General features: G+C 51.8%; 2 protein-coding genes across 3 annotated transcripts; one reads left to right on the top strand and one right to left on the bottom strand.

The window, feature by feature from the left end:
- The first annotated feature begins 6,654 nt into the window (after positions 1-6,654).
- Positions 6,655-8,760, top strand: COX5B (cytochrome c oxidase subunit 5B). Its single transcript, XM_001100566.5, has 4 exons — positions 6,655-6,766; positions 7,650-7,723; positions 7,906-8,005; positions 8,562-8,760. The coding sequence occupies exons 1-4, from the start codon at positions 6,664-6,666 to the stop codon at positions 8,672-8,674; spliced, it is 390 nt and encodes a 129-aa protein (XP_001100566.4). The 5' UTR covers positions 6,655-6,663; the 3' UTR covers positions 8,675-8,760.
- A 9,092-nt stretch (positions 8,761-17,852) lies between these two features.
- Positions 17,853-26,169, bottom strand: ACTR1B (actin related protein 1B). Of its 2 annotated transcripts, none has more exons than NM_001257417.1 (11): positions 26,027-26,137; positions 23,752-23,816; positions 22,442-22,517; positions 21,238-21,363; positions 20,764-20,888; positions 20,309-20,525; positions 20,106-20,198; positions 19,825-19,999; positions 19,334-19,395; positions 19,040-19,080; positions 17,853-18,848 (listed from the first exon to the last, which is right to left on the bottom strand). In NM_001257417.1, exons 1-11 carry the CDS (start codon positions 26,072-26,074, stop codon positions 18,746-18,748), a joined length of 1,131 nt encoding a protein of 376 aa, NP_001244346.1. In that variant the 5' UTR covers positions 26,075-26,137; the 3' UTR covers positions 17,853-18,745. The 2 variants fall into 2 exon arrangements, with proteins under 2 accessions (NP_001244346.1, XP_014968388.1); XM_015112902.3 differs by having other exon boundaries at positions 17,854-18,848; positions 25,205-26,169.

Genomic DNA, 26,169 nt, shown 5'->3' on the forward strand with positions numbered 1-26,169 from the left:
AGAAATACCACTTTTGATATACACATTGAACCTTTGTAGGTCCCCACTGACCAAAAGCCAAGTTTGAGAGGAAGTCTTTTTTTTTTTTTTTTTTGAGACGGAGTCTCACTCTGTCACCCAGGCTGGAGTGCAGTGGCGCAATCTCAGCTCACTGCAAGCTCCGCCTCCCAGGTTCATGCCATTCTCCTCCCTCAGCCTTCTGACTAGCTGGGACTACAGGCGCCGCCACCTTGTCCGGCTAATTTTTTGTATTTTTAGTAGAGACGGGGTTTCACCGTGTTAGCCAGGATGGTCTTGATCTCCTGACCTCGTGATCCGCCCTCCTTGGCCTCCCAAAGTGCTGGGATTACAAGCGTGAACCACTGCGCCCCGCCCCCTTGTTTTTCCTAAAAAAAAAACGTGTAGAGAGATGATTTGAGCTCATGTTTTCTGATGTCATTTTTTGGAGGGGAACCTTCTGAAAGGTTCCTTCACTGAATCTTCTGCTCACGGAGCAGGACTGTTGTTGGAGACAAATGTTCATTCAGAGGATGTGTTCGATAGCTCTGCAGATTCATTCACTCACTTCTTGACTGCACACCCAGGTGTTTGTGCTAATCTGTAATGTCTTCCCCTTGGCTTACAAAAAGATAGCATCATCGTCTCCATGCAATCAATGGGGTTTATGGAGCACTTACTGTGCGCTAAGCCCCATGCCAGGCACTTGGATAAGGAGACGAGTTTGTTCTAGGAGGTCCTTCCCTTGAGGAACTCACACTTAGGAGGAGAGAAAGGTGGACCCACAGGCCCCTATGAGCAGCAGAGCCATCAGAGCCCCTTCCCACGTCTCACTACGACCCTGCAAGGTGAACCTTCCTTGCTTGCTTGCTTGATGCTTGATTTTTAAAATTGAGATATAATTCATATGCATTACCATTCACTCTTTTAAAGTGTACAATTCAGTGGTTTTTATTATATGCACAAGGTTTTGCATTCAACTCTCAGATGAGAACGCCTGTGCCCATCAGCAACCACGCTCCATCCCTCTCCCCCAGGCCCTGGCAACCACGAATCTACTTTGTAGCTCTATGAATTTGCCTATTCTAGACATTTTGTATAAAAGGAACTGTTTGGCAGGGTGCAGTGGCACGTGCCTGTAATCCCAACTCTTTGGGAGGCCCAGGCCGGTGGATTGCTTGAGCTCAGGAGTTCAAGACCAGCTTGGGCAACATGGTGAAAGTACAAGAAGTACAAAATGTAGCTGGGCGTGGTGGTGCATGCCTGTAGTCCCAACTACCTGTGGGGGCTGAGGCAGGAGGATTACTTGCGCCCAGGAAGTTGAGGCTGCAGGATTCCAGCCTGGGTGACAAAGTAAGATCCTGTCTCAAAATAATTTAAAAAATATAAAAATAAAAGGAACTCTACAATATGTAGTCTTTTGTGTCTGGCTTCTTCGATATACTGTAATGTTTTTAAGGCTTATCTATGTTGTAGCACATACCAGTACTTCATTCCTTTATATGGGTGAATAATATTCCATTATATGGCTGTTTCATGTTTTGTTTAATCTATTCATCATCAATTGATAAACCTTTGGGTCATTCCCACCTTTTCAGTATTGTGAATAATGCTGCTATAAATATTTGTGTGTAGGTTTCTGTGTGAAGACATTTTCAGTGCTGTCCCTGGATATGCCTAGGAGTGGAATTGCTGGGTCACATGGTAGATTAATGTTGAACTTTTTTTTTTTTTTTTTTTTTTTTTTGAGACAGAGTCTCGCTCTGTCTCCCAGGCTGGAGTGCGGTGGCATGATCTTGGCTCACTGCAAGCTCCGCCTCCTGGGTTCACACTATTCTCCTGCCTCAGCCTCCCAAGTAGCTGAGACTACAGGCACCTGCCACCATGCCCGGCTAATTTTTTTATTTTCAGTAGAGACAGGGTTTCACTGTGCTAGCCAGGGTGGTCTCAATCTCCTGACCTCGTGATCCACCCACCTTGGTCTCCCGAAGTGCTGGGATTTCAGGCGGGAGCCACCGCGCCCCGCCAATGTCGAACTTTTTAAAGAGTTGCCAAGTTGTTTTCCCAAACAGCCGCACGATTTTATATTTCTATCAGCAGCGTATGAGGATCTGATTACCCCCATATCTTTGTGAACATTTATTATCATTTGTTTGTTTTGTGTTTTGAGACAGGGTCTCACTCTGTCCCCCAGGCTGAAGTGCAGTGGTGTGATCATGACTATGGTCCACGATAGCCTCAACCTTCCAGGGCTCAGGTGATCCTCCCACCTCAGCCTCCCAAGTAGCTGTGACCACAGGTGCAGCCACCACACCCAACTAATTTTTGTATTTTTTGTAGAGACAGGGTCTTGCTGTGTTGCCCAGGTTGGTCTCAAACTCCTGGGCGCAACCCATCTGCCCACCTGAGTCTCTCAAAGTGCTTGGATTATAGGTATAAGCCATGGCACCTGGCGTTATCTGTCTTTGTTATTTTAGCCATCCTATTGGATATAAAGTGGTATCTCAGTGTGATTTTGATTTGCGTTTCTCTGATGATGAATATGTTGACCATATTTCCATGTGCTTATTGGCCATTTAAAAACATTTTTTTTTTCTCTAAATAGAGATGGCATTTTCCTATGTTGCCCAGACTGGTCTCGAACTGCTGACCTTAAGCAATCCATCTGCCTTGGCCTCCCAAAGTATTGGGATTACAGGCATCAGCCACCATGCCTGACCCTATAGGCCATTTGTATGTCTTCTCTGGAAAAATGCCTATTCAAATACTTTACCAGTATTTTAGTTTAGTTTAGTTTAGTTTAGTTTATTAAGATGGAGTTTCACTCTTGTTGCCCAGGCTGGAGTGCAATGGTGATCTTGGCTCACCACAACCTCCGCCTCTTGGGTTCAAGTGATTCTCCTGCCTCAGACTCGCGAGTAGCTGGGATTATAGGCACGTGCCACCACGCCCGACTAATTTTGTACTTTTAGTAGAGACGGGGTTTCTCCATGTTGGTCAGGTTGGTCTGGAACTCTCAACCTCAGGTGATCCGCCTGCCTCAGCCTCCCAAAGCGCTGGGATTACAGGCATGAGCCACTGCGCCCGGCCTTCTTTTTTTTTTTTTTTAGAGACAGGATCTTGCTCTGTTGCCCAGGCTGGAGTGCAGTGGTACAATCATAGATCATTGTAGTCTCGAATTCCTTGGCTCAAATGATCCTCCTACCTCAGCCTCCTGAGTACTTAGGACTATAGCCAGGTGGCACCATGCCTGGCTAATTTTTTTTTTTTTTGAGACGGAGTTTTGCTCTTGTTGCCCAGGCTGGAGTGCAGTGGCCCGATCTCAGCCCACTGCAACCTTGGCCTCCTGGGTTCAAGTGATTCTCCTGCCTCAGCCTCCTGAGTAGCTGGGATTATAGGTGCCTGCCACCACGCCCGGCTAATGTTTTATATTTTTAGTAGAGACGGAGTTTCGCCATGTTGGGCAGGCTGGTCTTGAACTCCTGACCTCGTGATCTGCCCGCTTGGCCTCCCAAAGTGCTAGGATTACAGGCATGAGCCACCCGCGCCCAGCCAATTTTTAAAATTTTGTAGAGATGGGGGTCTCCCTATGTTGTCTCAGCTGGTCTCAAACTCCTGCAGTGTGGTGGTTCATGCTTTGTAATCCTAGCACTTTGGAAGGCAGAGGCAGGAGGACTGCTTGAGGCCAGAAGTTTGACACCAACCTGGGCAACATAGCAAGATTCAGTCTCAACAACAAAAATAATAATAATTAAAAAAAAAAAAAAAGACAATGAAACTAAGGCAGAAAGAGGTTAAATAGTGTGCCTGAGTGGTTAAGCCCAATTCACATCCCTGAGGAAGTGCAGGTGATCAGTAAACATCTGAAAAGATGTTCAACTGCCTTAGCGGTCAAGGAGCTGAAATGTAAACACCAACAGCACTAAGGGCACTAATTTTTCCTTCATCCAGTGGGGCTAAATTTGCAAAGGCTTGGTGGTGGGGACTGATCCACACATGCCCTACTGGTGCTCCAAACTTGGGGAAAGCAATTTGGCAGAATATATTATTATTATTATTATTATTATTTGAGACGGAGTCTCGCTCTGTCACCTGGGCTGGAGTGCAGTGGCCAGATCTCAGCTCACTGCAAGCTCCGCCTCCCGGGTTTACACCATTCTCTTGCCTCAGACTCCCGAGTAGCTGGGACTACAGGCACCTGCCACCTCGCCCGGCTAGTTTTTTGTATTTTTTTAGTAGAGATGGGGTTTCACCGTATTAGCCAGGATGGTCTCGATCTCCTGACCTCATGATCCACCAGCCTCAGCCTCCCAAAGTGCTGGGATTACAGGTGTGAGGCACCGCGCCCGGCCAACATAGGGTTAAATCCTACAATGCACAACCTCCCTCAAAGAATTGTCAACCCAAGATGTCAGTTGTGCTGAAGTTGAGAAACCCTGGCATAGGGAAAGGAAAAAAAGAATAAACACCAAACTGCTAGCTTTTTCCTTACATATCTGTGCTGTTTGACTTATAATGTACATTTATTCTGACAACTAAAAAGTATCCTATAAAAATAATAGTAAGTTTATTGGGCTGGTAAAGACAATGATGAAGCAGAGGTGGCAGACTGTTCCCCAAGCCAACTGTTTCCAAAGGAGACCTGAGGGACTGGGTGTGAGTGAAGAGTGGTGGGAGGTGGAAGCAGCAGGGGATGAGCGGGATATCCGGGGAGCCTGGCCCTGACCTTGGAGCTCACTCACACAATCTAAATAATCCCAGAGTGAGGCTGAGATTTTCCTGAGTTGGATGAGGGCCTGCAAAACTTTCCTATTATTAAGCAAGCCTACTACGAGAATGAGAAGCCTAAACTCAATTTCCATTTTACAGCCTGGAGTAAACCATTTCTGGTCAGGCAGCAGGGAAACATATCAGAGCTGAATATCTCACTGGTTTGCTGAGGGGCAAGTTAGTAGGTGTTCCTCAGGAAAGGGTTTTGTGGTCAATTAAGAAGGGAAACTCTGGCTTAAACTGCAGGTAAATTAAGTAAGAGGTCTTTGCTGCAAGCCTAATCAGAGCCTTTATTATGCTAGCGTCCATCTCCAAAAGGGTGGTCATCAAATGCAGGACCTCCCTGTCTTGACCAAGTCCTTTTTCTTGAGATGATATCTTGAGACTTGGATGGCATGGAATACACTCTGGGAAATACTAACCTAGTTGAACGACAGTTTTACTGATGTAGAAATGGTGGCCCAAAGGATAAAAAGTGGCTGAACTAGCTACTTTCCAGACCAATGCTTTTTTCTCCTGCCAAACAAACACCTTAACCACAGTTGCAAATTAACTATAGATCCTTGGGGAACATTCCTCAGAATTTTTCCCCAATTCAATTTGGAGGGGTTGCAGTGGAGGTGAGGGAGAAGGGAGTAACAGTGAAGCCATTCAAAGCAAAAATAATCTTTAAAAAATTTTGGCCTTAGAATACAGGTTTTTTTTTTAATTGGTGGAGGGGGCACCCAGGAAGACCAGACGTGCTCCTGTGAAGCAATGCTCCACCACATCCTTTTGAAAATATCATAGCCTGCATGAGACAGGTGGGAGCACCTGAGCCTTCAATTCTCCCCAAGTTGCCTCCAGTGGATCTCACTGGGCCAGGAGAAGCCCTATAAACTGGTTTTGTATATTTTATACAAGAAGTAAATTTACTAAAATTCCTGGACCCTACTATATACCAGACCTCTGCAAGGCATTGAAGATTCAATGATGAGCATAATTCCCACTGGAACGGGATTTTCTATCTGGTAGGGAAACTCAGATACCGCATGCAGCCGGCCTGTCACAGGGCTATACTGACTAAAGCTCACCCCAAGAAATTTGCACATCTTAGCCTGGCGGCAACAGCAAGCTGTGGACGGACGACGTTTTCCGTTTCAAACACGGAACTCAAACCAGTCACAGCAGGCTGACTGACTCCATTTCCTATTATCAATTCCCCTTCCTGCTCCTCCTCCCTTGGGAGCCTCGAAAAAGAGTGGCCACTTCCTCCACATCACCAGGGCCTTGGTCCTGGTAGGGGGTCCCGCCCCCGGCCCTGTCCTCCTCCCCAGGCCGGGAGCTCCGCGCCTCCCACACACAGTACAACTCTAAATAACAGGAAAGTGGGCCAGGACTGCAGGTAGGTCCCGTCCAATGCGACACGCTCGCGACGGCTCACTCCCTGCCACGAGAACCAGCCCTGCCACTAACCAGCCTAGTAAGGAACGCAGCGATCTTTAGGATCCCACTTCTAAATTCAAATCATTTGGGTTTCACTAAGTCTCCTGACAGACGGGGACTTCATGACTTCCATCAGCAGCCTCCACGTTTGCAGAACACGGACTACCGGGCCACACACGTAGGAACTCCAGTGCTGTGCAGCCGCTGAGCTCCAGGGACCAAAACAACTTTCCCACCTCCCAGCTTTACTAAAGAGCAAACCCGCCCCCAAGCCTCAGCCGCTGCGCGGTGCAGGAAGAGGCCGAGCTGGGCATGCGCAGTTTCCGTCCCCGCCACCGTCGTGGGAGTGGGCGGGCTGGAGGGCTGGGAGGAAGCGGAAAGCTGACCGGGAGGCGAAAGAAGCCCGCCCCCGGAAGTTCCTCCTGTCTCCGCAGCTTGTTCCCGGAACTGCTGCTGTTAGTCGAGGACGCGATGGCTTCAAGGTTACTTCGCGGAGCAGGAGCGCTGGCCGCGCAGGCCCTGAGGGCTCGCGGCCCCAGTGGCGTGGCTGCGGTGCGCTCCATGGCATCTGGAGGTACTCGGCTCGCCGGGCGTGCCAGGGACCAGACTGTTGCCCTCCCAGGGTGGTCCCAGGGCGGCCAAGCGGGGCTTGCCGTGCAGCTTCTCGAGGTCCCAGTGGCCGCTTACGGCCCCGAGTGCCTCAGGTTCTGCAGGCATCTCCCTGTAATTCTGGACCGCTGCTCCTGCCGCCCCCCGAACTGACTCCGCTGCGAAAGTATCCTAAATGAGGTGCCGGGTGACCTTGGGAGGGACCGAGACTGCCACCGGGATGGGGAGGGGTCCGGCCGCCTTTCAAACCTGCGCCCACCTCAAGCCGAGTGGGTTCTACGTGCCTTTAGACAAATGTCGACAAATTGGCCTCGGTGGTTGGAGAAAGAAAAGCTCCTAGGCCAGGCGCCGTGGCTCACAACTGTAATCCCAGCACTTTGGGAGGCTGAGGCGGGCAGATCACCTGAGGTCAGGAGTTCAAGACCAGCCTGGCCAACATGGTGAAACCCCGTCATTACTAATAATACAAAAATTAGCCGGGCATGGTGGCGCGCGCCTGTAATCCCAGCTACTCGAGAGGCTGAGGCAGGAGAATCGCTTAAACCCGGGAGGCGGAGGTTCCAGTGAGCCAACATCGCGCCATTGCACTCCAGCCTGGGCAACAAGAGCAAAACTCCGTCTCAAAAAACAACAAAAACAAAAACAAAACTTCCCCCAGTGCTGTTGCTTGTGTGGATCAAGACTTGGTGATTCTTGGGGGACCATGGATATGAGTAGCCTTTAGGAGCTTGTGAGCCCACTAAAACTTATACAGAAGTTTCAGGGCGACATTTTCCTTGATCATTTCTGTTTGTAATTTTTCTGAGAGTCATTTCGGTCAGCGTCGTAATTCACGTGTCTTCTTTTAGGTGGTATTCCCACCGATGACGAGCAGGCGACTGGGTTGGAGAGGGAGGTCATGCTGGCTGCAAGGAAGGGACTGGTAAGGAGAAACTCCCTTCTGTGTCTTCTGTGGAACTTATATGGCCTTGGATGTGTTCATAGTAGTCTCATCTCTGGGAGTATTTGATCCAGGAAACTTGGCTTGTAGGAACAGTCCCCTGAGCTTCTGAAAGGTAGGGCTTATTTGGCATAATGGTTCAATTCTTGTTTTTTTTTTTTCAGGACCCATACAATATACTGCCCCCAAAGGGAGCTTCAGGCACCAAGGAAGACCCTAATTTAGTTCCCTCCATCACCAACAAGAGAATAGTGGGCTGCATCTGTAAGTACCTCACCTCTATTTTTTATCCACTTGCTTAATATATCCTACAATACAGGAGTCTATAAGCTAACTCAGATCTTCAGTGTGTGAGTGCATGTTGGTAAGTTTCTGTCAGGGTCTTGACGCTCTCAAGCCTCATTATGCCTGATAGTTCATCCTTACTGGAAAGAAGCGTGGCACAGCAGTAAGACTGGCTCACTGGGATTGCGGCATGAAGGAGTACCCACCCAGCAAATATTTATTGTTGTACTGCTTCTATGCCAGGCATCATTTTAGACACTAGGAATACCTACCAGAACGGACCCTGCTTTGCATTCTGCATAGGCAAGGGAATTGTTAGAATTTACAGTGACCCTAATACAAGGTCAGTTTACTCATAGGTGAACTCAGAGCCTCAATTTCTTCATCTGAAGAATGAGAGGAGGGCTTGAACTGATCTCTTAAGATGTCAACCATAGGCTGCTTGTGTATCAGAGTTGTCTGAGGAAAAGAAATTCATGTTGAAAGGCTCCCTTTTTAGGCTGGATGACCCTCAACCACCTTTTTTCCCTTTTAGGTGAAGAGGACAACACCAGCGTCATCTGGTTTTGGCTGCGTGAAGGCGAAGCCCAGCGATGCCCCCGCTGTGGAGCCCATTACAAGCTGGTACCCCACCGGCTGGCACACTGAGCGCCTGTACTAAGTTACTCAAAATGTGCTGTAAAGTTTTTTCTTTCCAGTAAAGACTAGCTGTTGCATTGGCTCCTTCTCCCATAGATGGGTGGTCTTACTTCTTTCCTGTATTCTTTGGGAGTCAGGGAATATTCTTATTTTGGGAATAGCTATCTGTTAATACTAGCTTGTCATCCACTTAGTGAAAGTGTATAACCAGTGTATAGTGCTTAAATTAATAATAAGAACAGATTGACAACCCGTAATGCAATGAATGAGACCACCTAGTATGACAGAAGGGGGCGGGCTGAGGAGTCAGGCTGACTGAACTTAAAATATTGGCTCCATCGTTTGGCTCTATCCCTGTGGACATGTTCTCAGGGGTCAGGTACAACTACAAAAAGGTAAATACCTTGTGAGGTGCTTAATATGTAAAGAGCTGAGTGGATAGTAGGGCCTCACAGTATCATCATAGAGACAGGGTGGCCTTGTGAAGAGAGTTTTGGGGATTTTGAAGTCTTGAGGGACCCAGGTGCAAAGTAAGAATTCATGAGGAGGCCAGGCGCGGTGGCTCAAGCCTGTAATCCCAGCACTTTGGGAGGCCGAGACGGGCGGATCACAAGGTTAGGAGATCGAGACCATCCTGGTTAACACGGTGAAACCCCGTCTCTACTAAAAAATAACAAAAAACTAGCTGGCCGAGGTGGCGGGCGCCTGTAGTCCCAGCTACTCGGGAGGCTGAGGCAGGAGAATAGCGTGAACCCAGGAGGTGGAGCTTGCAGTGAGCTGATATCCGGCCACTGCACTCCAGCCTGGGCAACAGAGCGAGACTCCATCTCCAAAAAAAAAAAAATTCATGGGGACACCAGCAGCAAAATTCAGAATATGGAATGATTTCAGAAATCACTGACCATGTTTCTTCAAATAAATTGGAAGGAGTCGGGGGAAAGATAGGGAGATCACGTGGAGAAACAGATAACGGAGATACTAGTCAGCAGCGTGCACGCCTTGTTTAGATATTGATTTGGAAACAATTATAAAGGAAAAAAAGTTGAGAAGAATTTGAACTCTGGACATTTGGTATGTAGACATTTACTATACTTTCAGGTATTTATGTAGTGTTTTTTTTTTTGGTTTTTTTTTTTTTCCATGCTTGAGATACGCATGGGAATAAGGGAGGGGAGAAATTCCAAAAAAGCCCACTTCAGCTACTTCATACCTGTGACACCTTGGGACAAGTTAAAATCTCAAAAACCTCTTATCTACAAAATAGAAATACCTTTTCATTTTGTGTGGAGATTAGCCAGAGGTGGCTTCAGTTACTATCTTCACAAAATTGGTCCAAACTAGGTATTTCAGTGGGAGCTGATAGAGAAAAGCCCCTTCCTCTCATCTTGCCCATCCTGAAGGCGTAGTCAAAGCTATTGCTTCCATCCTTGTTCATGACCTGTTTCCAGGAAATGCCCAAGCACTGACCTGCCATTTGAGGCCCTTTCCTCTGGGAAGGGGAGCTGTCGGATAACCCCCTGTGAGATCTAACCCCTACACGCCCATGAGATTAGTCTGCTGTCACTAAGCCCGTGTGGCTGGCCTGCCTTTCCCTTTCCACATCTCTTCCAACTCAAACTCTGCTGAGGGGGACTTTTGACTCCCCATATCATTAATCCAATCTGTTTTCTCCCTCCCTCATCTCCAAGTCTTTGCTTTTCTTTTTAAAAATTTAACCAATTTACTTGTAAAGAAAAATGGGCTGGGCATGGCAGCTCATGCCTGTAACCCCAACACTTTGGGGGACTGAGGTGGAAGGACCACTTGAACCCAGGAGGTCAAGGCTTCAGTGAGCCATGACCGTGCCACTGCACTCTAGCCGGGGTAACAAAGCGAGACCCTGTCTCAAACCAAAAAAACAAGCAGAAAGAAAAATCTCCAGTACATTTGCAGACAGTGGCAGGCAGAATAATGATCCCCCAAAGATGTCCACATCATAAATCCCTAGAATCTGAATATGTTAGGTCACATAGCAAGAAGGAGTAGAGACTGCAGATGGAATTCAGGTTGCTAATCAGCTAATCTTAAAATAGTTACTCCCAGATTATCCAGGTGGATCCAAAAAGCACAAAAGCGGCAGAAGAGAATCAGAGACGTGACTCAGAATGGTTGGAGAAATAGAATGGTCGGAGAAATGCAATGTTGGTGGCTTTGAAGATGGAGGAAGGGGCCCACGAGTCAAGGAAGGCAAATAGCCTCTAAAAGCTGGGAAGGGCAAGGAAATGATACTCTAGTCTTCAGAAAGGAGTGAAGCCCAGCTGACACTTTGACTTCAGCCTAGTGAGACCCACGTTAGACTTGGGAACAGTAAGATAATAAACTTGTGTTATTTTAAGCCACTAAGTTTGTGAAAATTTTCTATGGCACCAGTAGGAAAAGAATACACAGATGAATAATAAATCCAATCCCTGAGTCAATGGGTCTCATATTTAGCACACTTTAGAATCACCTGGGGATCTTTTACAACTCCCAGTGCCCAGGCCACACCCAGACATTGGCTTAGGACCCAAGCATCAGAAGTTTAAAGTTCCACAGGTGCTTCCGACAGCAAGGCTGAGAACTGCTTCAGGCTAACCATATGGAGTAGCTCGCTGCCTTGCCTCATGGTAACTGGGAGCCCTAGTGGTAGGGGGCAAATAATGTTCCCCACTAGGAGGACAAAATATTCGCTTTTGGGCAGAAGAGGGCTCCATCTGAACCTCTGGCCACTTAGCAGCTTAAACTGGATGCCATCTCCACTCACCAAGGAAGAATATAGGCCCCCCCCCCTTTTTTTTTTTTTTTTTGAGACGGAGTCTCGCTCTGTCGCCCAAGCTGGGGTGCAGTGGCCGGATCTCGGCTCACTGCAAGCTCCGCCTCCCAGGTTTACGCCATTCTCCTGCCTCAGCCTCCCTAGTAGCTGGGACTACAGGCGCCCGCCGCCTCGCCCGGCTAGTTCTTTTGTATTTTTTAGTAGAGACGAGGTTTCACCGTGTTGGCCAGGATGGTCTCAATCTCCTGCCCTCATGATCCATCCGTCTCGGCCTCCCAAAATGCTGGGATTACAGCCTTGAGCCACCGCGCCCGGCCAGTCCTCACTCTTAACTGTATTAAACTCTCTCCAAGTACACAATGAAGAACTTTTTCCCAAGGCCATTTGAAAGTAAGGTGCTCTGATGCCCCATCACACGCTTGTGTATTTCTTACAAAGACATTCTCTTAATACCCACAACATGACCATCAAAATCAGGAAAGTATGATTTGTATATTCCTACCATCTAATCTTCAGACTCATTCAAGTTTTGCTAAAAGTTCCAATAATGTCTTCTATAGCAAAAGGACTCTGTTCAGAATCACGCATTGCCCTTAGTTGTTCCATCTGGAACAGTTCCTGTCTTTCCTTGACTATCCCGACTTTGACACTTTGAGAATTATACCAACAACTTGGGTTTGTCTGTTTCACACTGGATTCAGGTTACACATCATGGGCAAGGGATGCTGCACCCTTCCTGGGAGGCACGTGATGCCAACTTGTCCGCTGCTGAGGAGGTTCACTTCCGTCACTCGATGAAGCTAATGTCTCAAACTTCTCCATTGTGAAGTTGCTCTTTATTATCTTTTTTTTTTTTTTTTTTTTTTGAGACAGAGTCTCGCTCTGTCGCCCAGGCTGGAGTGCAGTGGCCGGATCTCAGCTCACTGCAAGCTCTGCCTCCCAGGTTCACGCCATTCTTCTGCCTCAGCCTCTCGAGCAGCTGGGACTACAGGCACCCGCCACCTCACCCGGCTAGTTTTTTTGTATTTTTTTAGTGGAGACGGGGTTTCACCGGGTTAGCCAGGATGGTCTCGATCTCTTGACCTCGTGATCCGCCCGTCTCGGCCTCCCAAAGTGCTGGGATTACAGGCTTGAGCTCTTTATTATCTTATGAGGCAATAACTTTCAACTTATCAGTATGGATTCATGCTTTCTTATTTTATTCAGTGGATTATAATCCATGGCTATCATTATTTATTTTTTGGTGTTTAATTTGTTCCAAATTTGGCCAGTGGGAACCTCTTCAAGCTGGCTCCTGTGGCCTTTTGACATGCCCCTATCATTCTTTGAGCATTTCGTTTTTTGTTTTTTGTTTTTGAGACAGAGTCTCGCTCTGTCACCCAGGCTGGAGTGCAGTAGCACAATCTCGGCTCACTGCAAGCTCTACCTCCTAGGTTCACGCCATTCTCCTGCCTCAGCCTCCCGAGTAGCTGGGACTACAGGCGCCTGCCACCTCGCCCGGCTAATTTTTTGTATTTTTAGTAGAGACAGGGTTTCACTGTGTTAGCCAGGATGGTCTCGATCTCCTGACCTCATAATCTGCCCGCCTCAGCCTCCGGAAGTGCTGGGATTACAGGCATGAGCCACCGCGCGCAGCCTCTTTGAGCATTTCTTTTTTATTTTCTAGAATAAAATGTTCCAGGCTCATCTTCCAGGCTGTGAATAAACCTGTGAGGAAGTTGCTATTATTACCATCCCCATAATAGATACGGGGAAGCCTTGGGACAGCTCTGGAATACACAGCAATTTCTTGTGGCAAGATTGTGAACCTAGACCATAGCTCCAGACCCTGAGCTCTTTTTCCCCCATCCCCAACTTTTACATTTTTATTTATTTTTGAAACAGGGTTTCTGTCACCCAGGCTGGAGTGCAGTGGTGTGTTCATAGCTCACTGCAACCTTGAAATTCTGGGCTCAAGCAATCCTGCTGCCTCAGCCTCCCAAAGTGCTGGGATTACAGGCATGCACCACCACACACAGCCCAATTTTCTATTTTAAAATAATTTTAGACTTAGAGAAAAATTGCAAAAAATAGTTCCTACTTATCCTTCACTCAGTTTTCCTTAATGTTAACATCTGGCACTACCGTAGCAGAATTATTGAAACCAGGAAATTAACACTGAGGCAGTACTATGGACTAACCAGCAGACCCTTTCGGGATTTTGCTGGCTTTCCTGGTAAGGTCTTTTTTCCAACCCCAGGATCTCACACTGCACTTGGTCTTTCCTTGTCCCCATGACCTGCCACTTGTGAACAAGACAAGTCTCTCTTCATTTGTAGACTGCCCTCAGTTTGGGTTTGCCTGCTGCTTGCTCCTGGTTAGATTGAGGTGTTGCGAGACCACCACAGGCAAAATCAGGCCCTTCTTAGTGCATCATCAAGAGATAATGACTTATGGCCAGGCCTGGTGGCTCACGCCTGTAATCCCAGCACTTTTGGAGCTGAGTCAGGCAGATAACTTAAGCTCAAGAGTTCGAGACCAGCCTGGCCAAAATGGTGAAACCCCATCTCTACTAAAAATACAAAAATTAGCCGGGTTCAGTGGTGAGCGCCTGTAATCCCAGATACTTGGGAGGCTGAGGCAGGAGGACCGCATGAACCCAAGAAGTAGAGCTGAGATCTCACCACTGCGCTCCAGTCTGGGCAACAGAGAGAGAGTCCATCTCAAAAAGCAAAGAAAAAAGAGACAATGACTTATGGCCAGGCTCGGTGACTCATGCCTGTAATCCCAGTGCTTTGGGAGGCTGAGGCAGGCGGTGTACTTGAAGCCAGGAGTTCAAGACTCACCAGGGCAATACAGTGAGACCCCCACTCTCTCCAAAAAGAACTAGTGGGGTGTGGTGGTGCCTGCCTGTAGCCCCAGCAACTTGGAGGCTGAGGCAGGAGGATCCCTCGAGCCCAGGAGATGGAGGCCACAGTGGGCCGTGATCATGCCACCACATTCCACTCCAGCCTCCTCAACAGAGTGAGATCCTGTCTCTAAAAAAAACCGAAAAAGACAATGACTTATTACTGGAGATGTATACTCTTGATTATTTGGTTGAGGTAGTATCAACGTTTCTCCACCATAAAGTTACTATTTCTCCTTTTGTAATTAGTAAGTATATTGTAGAGGGATAGAGACAACACAAATGTCTTTACTTTTGCCCGCTGATTTTTGTCTCCATTCTTACCTGCAACAATGATCACTGTGGTGTTTCCTCAATGGTGACTTTCTTTTTCCACAATTCCTTTGACAGCAACTGGAGTTCTACCATAAGTGAGAGCCGTCCCTTCTTCCCCATGTATACATTTATTCAGTTACTTATTTGCATGAGTATGACTCACATATTTTATGCCATGGCTTATCATCCGTTACAGATTTGAGCATTGGGTGCTCCTTCTAATTGGTTCTTGTGTCCTTTAGACAAGCCCTTCCCTTTTTCACTTCCTTACTTTATGGTACCACGGAATATTCCAAGCTCATCTATTATTTTCCCTGTTCCAGGGAATTGTCCCAGGGGAACTGTAATGTCCCCTACTAGGAGGACCAAACCTTTGCTCTTGGGTGGAAGTGGCTTCTATCTGAGCTTAGCTTAGAAAATGGAGCCCATCGGCCAGGTGTGGTGGCTCATGCCTGTAATCCCAGCACTTTGGGAGGCCAAGGTGGGTGGATCACGAGGTCTGGAGATCGAGACCATCCTGGCTAACACGGTGAAACCCCGTCTCCACTAAAAATAAAAAATAAAAAAAATTAGCCGGGCATGGTGGCGGGCGCCTGTAGTCCCAGCTACTCGGGAAGCTGAGGTAGGAGAATGGTGTGAACCTGGGAGGCAGAGCTTGCAGTGAGCAGAGATCGCGCCACTGCTGAGATCGCACCACTGCACTCCAGCCTGGGGAGACAGAGCGAGAAGATTCCATCCCCCACCAAAAAAAAAAAAAAAAGAAAATGGAGCCCATCGGCTGCGTGCAGTGGCTCACGCCTGTAACCCTGTAATCCCAGCACTTTGGGAGGCCGAGGCGGGTGGATCATGAGGTCAGGAGATAGAGACCATCCTGGCTAACATGGTGAAACCCCGTCTCTACTAAAAATACAAAAAAAAATTAGCCAGGCGAGGTGGTGGGTGCCTGTAGTCCCAGCTACTCAGGAGGCAGGAGAATGGCGGGAACCCGGGAGGCGGAGCTTGTAGTGAGCCGAGATCGCACCACTGCACTCCAGCCTGGGCGACAGAGTGAGACTCCGTCTCAAAAAAAAAAAAAAAAAAAAAAAAGAGGAAAATGGAGCCCATCTTCCCTCACCAAGAAAGAACATAGGTCTCACACTAATGGTATTAAACTATTTACAAGTACAGAATAAAGAACTTTTTCCTAGCATGGTATTTAGAAACCAAGATCTGGACACTGTATGTGCTCATAGCTATTGTAGTGTCACTGCTTCCAGACCTTCCCAGCAGACAGGGCTAGGAAATGCATGTCTATGTTCTAATGCTGGCTGTCACACACGGATGTGTTTATTTCAGTATCTATCTGTATGTATATTAAAACCATGAGTTCATACTACTTCCAACTCTAATCCAACACAGGCTTCATTCCAGCTGTACTACCTTCCTCCTCTGTAGCTTTTTCCAACAGTGAGAAGCTGGCAGAGTCTGAGCACTTTAACCTGCCAGTAGAAGGGGTACAGAGGATGGCACTTTGCCTCAAAGGACAAGATTCTGACAGGCACAAGCGAAGGTCATTCCCAAGGAGAGAACAGCATGCTTGGAGGCTAGCAGGCAAAGGATATGAGGGGTAAGCCTAAAACAGGGAAGGAACAGGTCTCAAGGGGCCTGAGTCAAACACAACATGTGGCTCACGAAGGTGGTTTTACCAACATCACATCAATTGTTTCACGTCACCAGGCAGTGGAGAACCACTTGACACTTTGCAGTAGGAGGTGTCAGAACCAAGATTATCTGGGCTTTAGGTCCAGGAGCAAATAGATTGGGTGGGCAGGGAACGAAGCTGTGGTCATAAGCTACGGTGGCAGTGTCTGTACTGGAAAAGACAAGACCGATGCAAAAGGTACCACAGAAGAACCACACCAGCTGGTGACTGACAGTGTGGGGGAGACAGGGAAGGCGTCGACGGATAAGGCTCCAACCTGGGAGGCAGGGAACCAGTGGTGCCACGAACAGAGCCCTGTGGGAAGAACTGGTCTGGAGGGCACCCTAACGTGGAGTTCTCCGTGCAAATTCTGCTCTGATGGGCCAGTGCAAGCATAATTGCCCTGTGACCACAAAGCCTCACAAACAGCCTTGGCAGACAGGCCTCAGTACTCTCCACTCCTACTTCATCTCCTCGGTCCTGGGCCCTCCCTTGGCCCCCACAAACCCCAACTGACTACAACACACTGCTCTGGTCACCATCCTTCTATGGCTGGCCACCCATTTCCTAGGACACAGCTAACAATCCTCCACATACCAGCTTAACCCACCTTTTTGGTTCATCTCACACAATGGCCACAGACCAGTGACCCTTCCCTGCTGACTGGGCATTGGGTCTCTGCCTTCCTCTCCAGCCCCACTGGTCCCAGGTGCTTTTTTTGTTTGTTTTGAGACGGAGTCCTGCCCTGACGCCCAGGCTCACTGCAAGCTCCGCCTCCGGGGTTCACGCCATTCTCCTGCCTCAGCCTCCCACGTAGCTGGGACTACAGGTGCCTGCCTCCATGCCCGGCTAATTTTTTTTTTGTATTTTTTAGTAGAGATGGGATTCCAATGTGTTAGCCAGGATGGTCTCAATCTCCTGACCTTGTGATCTACCTGCCTCGGCCTCCCAAAGTGCTGGGATTACAGGCGTGAGCCACAATGCCCGGCCAAGTCCCAGGTGCTTCTTTGGGCTCTCACATCTGCTTGGAATGACTGCCCGTCCCTGGCTAACCTCTGGGCCCTTGCAAGTCGGCCTGCCCCAACTGTTGGACTAGACGCCTATTGCCTCGGCTCCACCAACTCTTACTAAAATGGCCCTTCTGTCTTACTCCCCTGACCTGTGTATTTGTTAGGGCAAGGATATAACTTGTTGACCACTGGCCCCAAAGACACGGTACCATCCTGGACACACTGTAGATGCTTAAACACTTAAGGAAGGCAGCCTGGTTCTGCTTCCCCTGGTGGACTGCAGCAGGGGAGGTGACAGGTGAGGGAACTATGCTCCAGGGTGAGAGCCCGGCCTCCTGAGGCCTCTCGTGCCACGTTGCCCGGCCAACCACTGAAACCCTCACGCTGCTGAGCTAGAGCCAGTGCCATGCTGCATTCGCTCTGGTCCTTTCTCTGAAAGTCCCCAGGGATGGAAGAGCAAACAACAGCACAGACAGCCACAAGAAAACAGAGCCACACACTGGGCCTTGTCCATAATTATTACTACAATGATTTACAAAAGTTTTTTTTCAGGCAACTGTGTTAAATTATTGTACATATCTGACAGAGGGAAGTGGGGCCCTGGCCACAGCAAAAGTGACGACCTCTTTCTTGGGTGAGGTGAGAGAAGAAAATGTCCCCCACCCCCTTTTAGGTCTGACTCATTAAGTGGCTTCCCTTCAATAAATGATGAGCATCAACCCTTTCCCGCCCAGGGTGCCAAGGGCAGAGGGAGGCGCAAGTCGATGAAGTGCTCCGAGGGGAGAGTGCAGCAGCTCCGGCCACCTTGCAACCTCTGCCCTGGCTCCGAAGGGCCTGACCCTGGGCTGCACCCCCTTGCTGGGGACGGAAGACCATTCAGTACTGAGCCCTCCACCAGGGCATCTACCCAGGAAGACAGGACAGAGTGTGGAAGGGGCTGTGCCACCCTGTCGGGTCATGAACAGGAGGTGGCAATGGACGTGCTGACACACCAGCGGGAGCTGCTGGACGCCCCTCCAGCCCACTCCCCAAACTGGCTACACAGGCATCCAGGCATTCTGGCCCTGGAGCTCGGGGAGGCAGCCCTGAGAGTCAGAGCAGGGAACCACAGGCCTAGCTGGCCCTGCCGGGGGGATACCCAGAACAGCCCGACGTGGCGCTCAATTCCCACGCGCCAGCTCAAGGCTCCTGTCCATGCAGCTCAGTGTTACTCATATGTGCGTGTCGTGTGTGTGTAGAGGGGAAGGCTGCAGGGGGGCACTGTCGTGCCGCCCACCCAGGGGTTCAGGGCATGCAGGGGACCCTAAGCCAAGTATGCGAGCCCAGACCAAAAAGGGTTAAAGGCTCTGGCTGCCCTCCCTCCCCCTCTCCCAATGTGCCCCGCCCTCCTCGGGCACTAGAAGGTTTTGCGATGAATAGCACGGGAGCCATCCTCTTCATACTCCTTTTTGGACACCCACATCTTCTTAAAAGTGTCCAGCGAAGCCAGTATGGAGCCACTGTGGGGATGGAGGGATACTGTTGCTGTGGACCTGTCGGGGAGCCAGCCACCTTCCTGGGCGCTCAGAGTTCCGTTTCCCTACTTTGGGAGGGAGATCCACCCACCTCCACCTGGCCTGGGCCAACCCCGGGAGGAGCATCCAGGGTAAGGTGGTCTCTTCCCAGCGCCCTCCCCTGAGCCCTGCCTCACCCAATCCACGTGGAGTACAGCCGTTCCTGCGGGGCTGAGATCTAGAGGGAGGAAGTGGCCACGTCACTGTGGGTCCCCACCCAGAAGCCATCCTCCCAGCCTTGGGGTCACCTCCCCAGGTCCTGAAGCCTGACAGCAAAGGCATCAGCTGGGGAGCGGTAGCAGTGGCCCTGGGAGGAGCAGGGCTGGGTGGACGCGAGCCAGTGAGCAGGTCTAGAGGCAGCACCCACCCTTCCTCCCCATGCCGAGGCTGCCAGCGCCCCAGCGCCCCAGGGGAAGTCTCTATAACCTCACCTTGATTTTGACATCCTTTGGAGCAAGCTTCTTCACTTCACTGAGTAATCGGTCTCCGAAGCCTGTGAACACAAAGCTGGTTGAGCCTGGGGTCTATACCCGGCCTCCACGCTGCTAGCTCCCACACCCAACCTTCAGGGCCCCCAGCTACTGCTGGCCTTCTATCAGCAGCTCTTCCCAGGTTGAAGGGCAAGGCTGAGAAATGATCCAGCCCCATGGCTGCCTGTGGGCCCTGCATCCTCGCAGAGGCAGCGTGAGATGAAGCCACACGGGCTCCTTGCTCAACACTCACAATACACTTTAGAGCTTGTGTAAACTTCTCCTCTATTCACAGAGTAAACAAAATTTAATTTTAAATCTTGGTCTGTTAAAAAAAACTTGTTCACTGAGCACCACCAAAAAGCCAACAGAAAATGGCTCTGGGCGGAGGTGCACTCGCTGAGGGTCCAGCTGCCCTCGCCTCACCACCACCAACTCCCGGGCTACAGCACCTTTGAAAAGCGTCGAGCCACCGGAGAGCACGATGTTGGCGAACAGTGTCCGGCGCAGGTCCATGTCGGACTTGTGTATGGCGAAGGCCAGCACCTCATGGAGCCCCTCACTCTCATCCCCTACAAGGTCCGGCTGGAACAGCAGCTCGGGGGCCCGGAATCGGGCAGGCCCCACCTTAAGTGGACAAGATTGAGGCAGACAGGCTTCCCGGAGAAGCTGGCCACCCCTTTCCCCAGGCTGGGCACTGGCTGCCACTCCAGTGCCAGGCCCGGCCACTTACATCGAGCGTGCTGCCGTCTGGCAACGTGTACTGCACCTTCTCCGTCTCCAGAGCCTCATCCTTCTGCGGGTTGATGGACAGGTAGCAGGCTCGCTGTGGGGGCGGGGACACAGCCCTCAGAAGGCTGCACCTGGGACACCTGTGCCTTGGTGCCACCCTTTCCTCACCCCAGGTCGTGTCCACACCCTCTTGCCCCTCGTCACCTCTTTGATTGTCCGGACAACCTCAAACTCAGCCGAGGTATGGAAGTCAACCCCTTCCTTGCGCAGCAGGAGTCGGAGGTAGCGGGAGACGTCGCGGCCGGCAATGTCCACCCGCATGATGGAGTGAGGCATGGCAAAGCCCTCATAGATGGGCACGGCGTGAGTGACCCCGTCCCCCGAGTCTAGAACCACTCCTGTCGTGCGTCCCGTTGCGTACCTGTCACCAGGTCAGCATCCCCTCACCTCAGCCACTGAGGCACGGGGACCTCCTCACCCAGGGGAGGAACCCTGGCACGTCTGCATTATCTAGTCGGAACAAAGGGCACGAGGGACTCCCTAGAGGAAGAGTCATCAAGGGGCTGTTTTTCCAGGGAAGTCAGACCCTGGTCATGGCGAGCAGGAGGGCGGCGCAGGGAGGACGGGACTCAGGGAGGCCAGGCTGAGGGGGCACTCACAGACTGAGCACAGCCTGCATGGAGATGAACAGCGCCGGCACGTTGAAGGTCTCAAAGAACACCTCTGCCGCCTTCTCCCGGTTCTTACTTGGGTTGAGCGGGGCCTCCGTGAGGAGCACAGGATGCTGCGAGGGTGGGACGGTGGTAGGCATGCAAGGAGGCAACTTGCAAGGCCCTAAAAGGCTCTTTCCAGAGAGCCACACCCACCCGCTGGCGCACAGGCGGCTCAGCCTCCTACCCCTCCTGAGGGCACCATCCCTTGATCTGCTGGCAGTTACTCTTCCGGAGACCCGGCTCTCTCTGGAAGATTCTGCCTAGCAGCCACGGGGCGTGCATGCGCACCCAGACACGCACGGAAAGGCAGCAGGCCCTCCAGAAATGCAGAGGGGAAATGTGGGAGCTGGCGAGGAGGGACGCGCAGGAGGGGGCAGAGCCAGGAGAATGCGGCGCAGGTGGAAGGGGCAGCCGCCACACCTCCTCTGAAAAGGTCTGCAGCTGGTCCTTCGAGTAGACGTACTGCCAGATGCGCTCCATGTCATTCCAGTCTCGCACCACGCCGTGCTCCATGGGGTAGCGGATGGTCAGCAGCCCCCGGTGCTCCTGGCGGGGTGGGAAGGGGGTGTGGCATCCGACCCTTGCTCAGTGGCTGCTTTCCGCCCTCCTGGAAGCTGCCCCTCACCTGCCCTGACCAGAACTGCCCCTGCCCACTGGGTCTGTGTCCCAGGGTCTGTAGCGGGTCCTGAACTCAGCATGGGTTTACCTGCCTAATAGCTTCTTAGGCTCTCAGAGCCCAGCTAGCTTCGGCTGGGGGGATTGGAGAGGGTGGCAGCATGTCCCCCAACATCTGGAGACCCTCTTCTTCCCTGTTCCCGCTGCCGGCACGTCCCCCACATTCTCCTCGCACTCTGCCCGTGCCGGCGCCTTGTAGCCGCCCAACATGGCCCCTCCGGGGCCACCTGTGCACCCTGACCTGTGCCTCTTCCCCCAGCCCTTTGGCCGGTCCTCACCAGTCCCCTGCATGCACTGATGTGCTGCTTCCACCTGCCGTTCGATGTCCCCCTAGGCATGCCCCTTCTCACCGAGCTCAGCTTCTCACTTAGCTCCTCTCACCACCTCGGCTCCTACGGACCCCACCTGCGAGATCCCCACCTCCGCACCTCCAGCTCAGGCCTCCCCTTTCTGGGCCCAGAACCAGGCATGCCCCACAGCCCGGCACCCGACGCAATGGTCCTCAGGCGCCTAAACTGCCCTTGGCCAAGCTCAGCTTGCTGCTCTCCCCACACCCGCACACGCTCTCCTGAGGGTCTTATCAGGCCGTGCAGTCCCCTGGTGGGGCACCCCGGCTACAGTGTGAGAGGAGGCCCCACGGCCTCATTAGAACACACATCAAGTGTGTGATTCTGACTCTTATATCACTTTTTAATTGGTTCTTGGTTCTGTAGCTTCCAAATAGCTTCTAAAACACAGGACATGATGAGCTCTACCCATGCTCCCTAGAAGAGGAACTGTGGCCCCATCTCAGGGCGAGGTGCCCCTGCACAGCACTTCCCAGCCGGAGCCCGGAGAAGGTGCCCGGGAGGTCACCAGCAGAGGCTCAAGAACACGGGTCTCTCACATATGCCATGCCCCTGCAACTGAGGACCCCACACCCAGGGAAAGGCAGGCTCCTCGGTGTTACCTCTGCTTTTGGTCCGATGAAGAGGTCCCCCTCCAGGGCTCCAGCCATCACCCGCATGTGCTTGGGCCGTCCGACACTGTGAGGACAGATAACGTCAGCAAGGAGGGCAGGGGGCACGGTGGAGCTTGTGTCCAGAAAAACTGAAATCCAACCACAGCTGCCCAGAGGGTACTGGCCTCCGAACACCAGGATGTGGCTGGGGGAGCACAGGTTGGAACTGGGGCCTATAGGGTTTGGGGCTAGAGAGGGGGCCTAGGCAGGATGAGAAGCTTAGGGTCGGAAGGCATGGTCAGCACAGACAGTTGCGTGTCTGAGCACCAGAACCCAGTCCTCCATGGCCCAGCCCTTGTAGAGGGTCAGCTTCCTGCAGCCACAGTGACTCAGCCCACGCTCCTGACCTCGGTGGGGCAGGGCTGCCGTCACCATCCACAGACTGAGGGAGGACAGCCCCAGGAAGCTGGGTGGGGGCTCCCTTGTGCACCCTGCTCTCACTCACTCAGTGCCACCCTACCCCACTGCCAGGGTTTCGGGATCAGAGATTCACTTCTTGGGAACTGTAGGATTTGATGAGCTACCACTAAAGGCAAAGGAACCTCTAATTATACCCACGCAGTTATAAAGGAATGCTGAAGCTCGACAGGGAGCACCACGCTAGCTCTGTCCCAGACCAGGCCGGGCTCCGGCTAGCCTGCCACCTGTGGGGGTCTAGGACCCCCTGCTGCCTCCTGCCTTTCGGCCACTCATTCCCAAGCCTCCAGGAAGACGTGCTCCTGAGGGCAACTTTCCCGATGGGCTCGCGGCGGGTGCGAGGGGCACCCCAGGCTCTCTGGGTTTGCAATTCTCTTACTCCTGCCTCCACCAGTACCACACGGGGCAAAGGATCCCCTCTTAACTGCAACAAGACATTTTCTAGAGTCTGCAAACAAGTCCAGCAGAAAACCCCTTCAGGGAGGAAAGGGTGGCTGTGCATCTAATTCCTCACTCCTCCTGATCTGAGCTTAGGGCTCCCCTTGGAGGTGTCTCCCTTTATTCTTGCTGCTGCTACCACACCCCATCCCCAGGGAAATACTGGCTGCTTTTCCTCCTTGCTGGTTCAACACCACCAAACTGAGAGACTCCAAAGACAAAGGGGAACCCTAGAACGCTTAGTCTTGTTCTTTCAGTGCTCTCTCGAGTGTCAATCTCACAAATTTGGTGTTTTCCATACAGGTCAGGGCAAAAATTGTCTTCAAAGAGTGCTGTGACAGAAGGCTAACGTTCTCACAGAAGATAAACAGAAGGACTGAGGCTGCTGCCCGAGCCACACTTACTAGTTTGGGAAACAGTATTTGGGAATCTGGTCTCCTGCAAAGCCGGCTTTAATCACCCCCGAACCCTGCAAGGAAAAACAAAGTTTAACGGCCCACACACACCACCAGATGAAGCCAGTCCCCTGCAATGGAGAGAGCTGGCTGCCCTGTCAATGCAGGCCAAGGAGGAAGCCAGGGACCCTGCCAGGATCATTTACAAGTACATCAATGGTTCAAGACTGGGAGCAATTTTGTATCCCCCTGCCCTGGCAACATTTGGCAATGTCTGGCAGCTGGGGAGAGGGGACATGCAGTGGGGGATGCTATTAGCATCTAGTGGGCAGAGGCCAGGGATGCTGCTAAACATCCTACAATGCACAAGTGAGCCTGCACTACCAACAATGACCTAGCCCAATGCAATAATACAGAGAGAGAGAAACCATGAAGGGCACCTTCCTCTGCACACCTCATGGTCGGCTCCAGCAGGAGGATTCCATAGCACATGCTACTCCCAAAAGCTACAAGAAACCCCTCTGCATGGGTTTTTTTTTGTTTTTTTTTTTTTTTTCAACAGCTTCCCTCTCCCCCAAGAACCCAGAAGGCATGGAACATGGACCACCTACAGGACCTGCTGGAGAAGACCAATAGGTGCATGGGATGACTGGCAGCTCCCCTCATGTGGCTTCCCCAGAGACTACTAGGAGAACCTGCTCCTATCGCTGCCCCCACCTGGCAGCTGGACTTAAGGATCCCCCAAAGAACCGGGCAATTAGAAACCTCCCACCCAGCGAAGGGGCCAGCTTCTCAACGCAGCTCCACCACTCTTCATCGCAACCCTCTGAGTCTGCAGCAGAAACAAACATCTCCAAGTTACAGAGGAGAGGCTGGAATCTCCAAGGGGCCTAGTGGTAGCCCTTTGAACTTAGAAGCCTGTTGATTAGCCCATACGAGTTATTTGCACATCAAGAAAGGAGGTAATGCCGGGCGCGGTGGCTCACGCCTGTAATCTCAGCACTTTGGGAGGCCGAGGCGGGCGGATCACAAGGTCAGGAGATCGAGACCACGGTGAAACTCCGTCTCTACTAAAAATACAAAAAATTAGCCGGGCGCGGTTGTGGGCGCCTGTAGTCCCAGCTACTCGGGAGGCTGAGGCAGGAGAATGGCGTGAACCCGGGAGGCGGAGCTTGCAGTGAGCCGAGATCGCGCCACTGCACTCCAGCCTGGGCCACAGAGCGAGACTCCGTCTCAAAAAAAAAAAAAAAAAAGAAAGAAAGGAGGTAACCTGCTCCTTCCTGCAGCGTCCCGCTGGTGTGACACCACGTCGCCAAGCTCAGTGCTAGCCTCCTCATTAAACATCCTCTGCTGTGACTCAGGGAGCCCACGTGGGTACTCCAGAACAGACAGCCATTCAGGGACCCCACGGGGTCATGTGGGAGGGAGACAGATCCCAGAAAGAGCAGAAGTGAGTCATTACCAAAAACTCCAAGGCCCGCACACCAGACGCAGACACCCAGCTAGGGGCAGACTCAAAGATCCCAGCCCTTATCTTCTCCCCGTATCAGAGCTCGGAGGCCAGAAATCTTCCTACGGTAGCTGAAAGCAAGCCGAGCCCCACTGCCGAAGGCCAAAACCACAGGACGCCTGACATCTTTCCTCTGAGGCTTCCAAATGATCACCCCAAATAGCTTGCTGATACTGGGAAGTGTGGCCATGAACTCTCCATTGCTCTGCTGGCCGTGAAATGTTTGCCCAGCACAGGGAGCATTTAAGGAAAAAGTCAAAGTAGCCAAGAGGCAAACCAGATGGTGGTGGACATGTGGGTGACAGAGTATCCTGCATTTGTTGCCTCGGGGTGCAGCCTCAAAGATGAAGCCAGCAGTGTGCAAAGGACAAATGCCACCCCACCTCCGCCAGGCAGCCAGAGCCAGGGCCGAAGGACGGGGAAAGGGACTGGGGTTGAAATCTGCCCAGGGACCGCACTCTCAGCTGAGAAGGGTCCGGGGCGCGTCCCCGCCCGGCCGCCCGGCTGTCACTCAAGCTCTCCTGAACTTCCCCGCCCGGCTCGGGGAGGGGTCGGGGAAGGGGCTCTGCAACGCGGGCGAGGGGGCTCGCCCCATGGCCGGCCTTACAGGGCCAAGTGGGCGCGCGCCCCAGGAGCGACGCCAGCGGCCCGGCGGGGGCGACGGCCAAGCAGTGAGCGGAGGACGCGCCGAGGCGGGCGGGGGTCTCTCCCTGCGCCGCCGCGTGCGCCCCCGGGGGCGGGGCGCCCGCCCTCCCCCTGGCTGCCGGGCCTCACGTTGTCGATGACCACGGGCTGGTTGGCGATGATGTCGTAGGACTCCATGGCCGGGCCACGCCGGCCCTGCCCAGCAGGCGGGCTGCAGGAGGGACCGGAGGGCGGGCGGGCGGGCGGGCGGGAGGACCGGGACAGCGGCGGCT

This window comes from Macaca mulatta, chromosome 13 (genome assembly GCF_049350105.2).
Source record: "Macaca mulatta isolate MMU2019108-1 chromosome 13, T2T-MMU8v2.0, whole genome shotgun sequence".
Taxonomy (NCBI): domain Eukaryota; kingdom Metazoa; phylum Chordata; class Mammalia; order Primates; family Cercopithecidae; genus Macaca; species Macaca mulatta.

Excerpts from the sequence above, each read along its gene's own strand:
- COX5B (XM_001100566.5), top strand. The coding sequence starts at position 6,664 with ATGGCTTCAAGGTTACTTCGCGGAGCAGGAGCGCTGGCCGCGCAGGCC. Across the intron at positions 7,724-7,905 it reads TGGCTGCAAGGAAGGGACTG|GACCCATACAATATACTGCC; the intron begins GTAAGGAGAAAC and ends TTTTTTTTTCAG. Across the intron at positions 8,006-8,561 it reads GAGAATAGTGGGCTGCATCT|GTGAAGAGGACAACACCAGC; the intron begins GTAAGTACCTCA and ends TTTCCCTTTTAG.
- ACTR1B (NM_001257417.1), bottom strand. The coding sequence starts at position 26,074 with ATGGAGTCCTACGACATCATCGCCAACCAGCCCGTGGTCATCGACAAC. Across the intron at positions 20,199-20,308 it reads TTGTCCGGACAATCAAAGAG|CGAGCCTGCTACCTGTCCAT; the intron begins GTGACGAGGGGC and ends CCGCCCCCACAG. Across the intron at positions 20,000-20,105 it reads CAGACGGCAGCACGCTCGAT|GTGGGGCCTGCCCGATTCCG; the intron begins GTAAGTGGCCGG and ends TGTCCACTTAAG.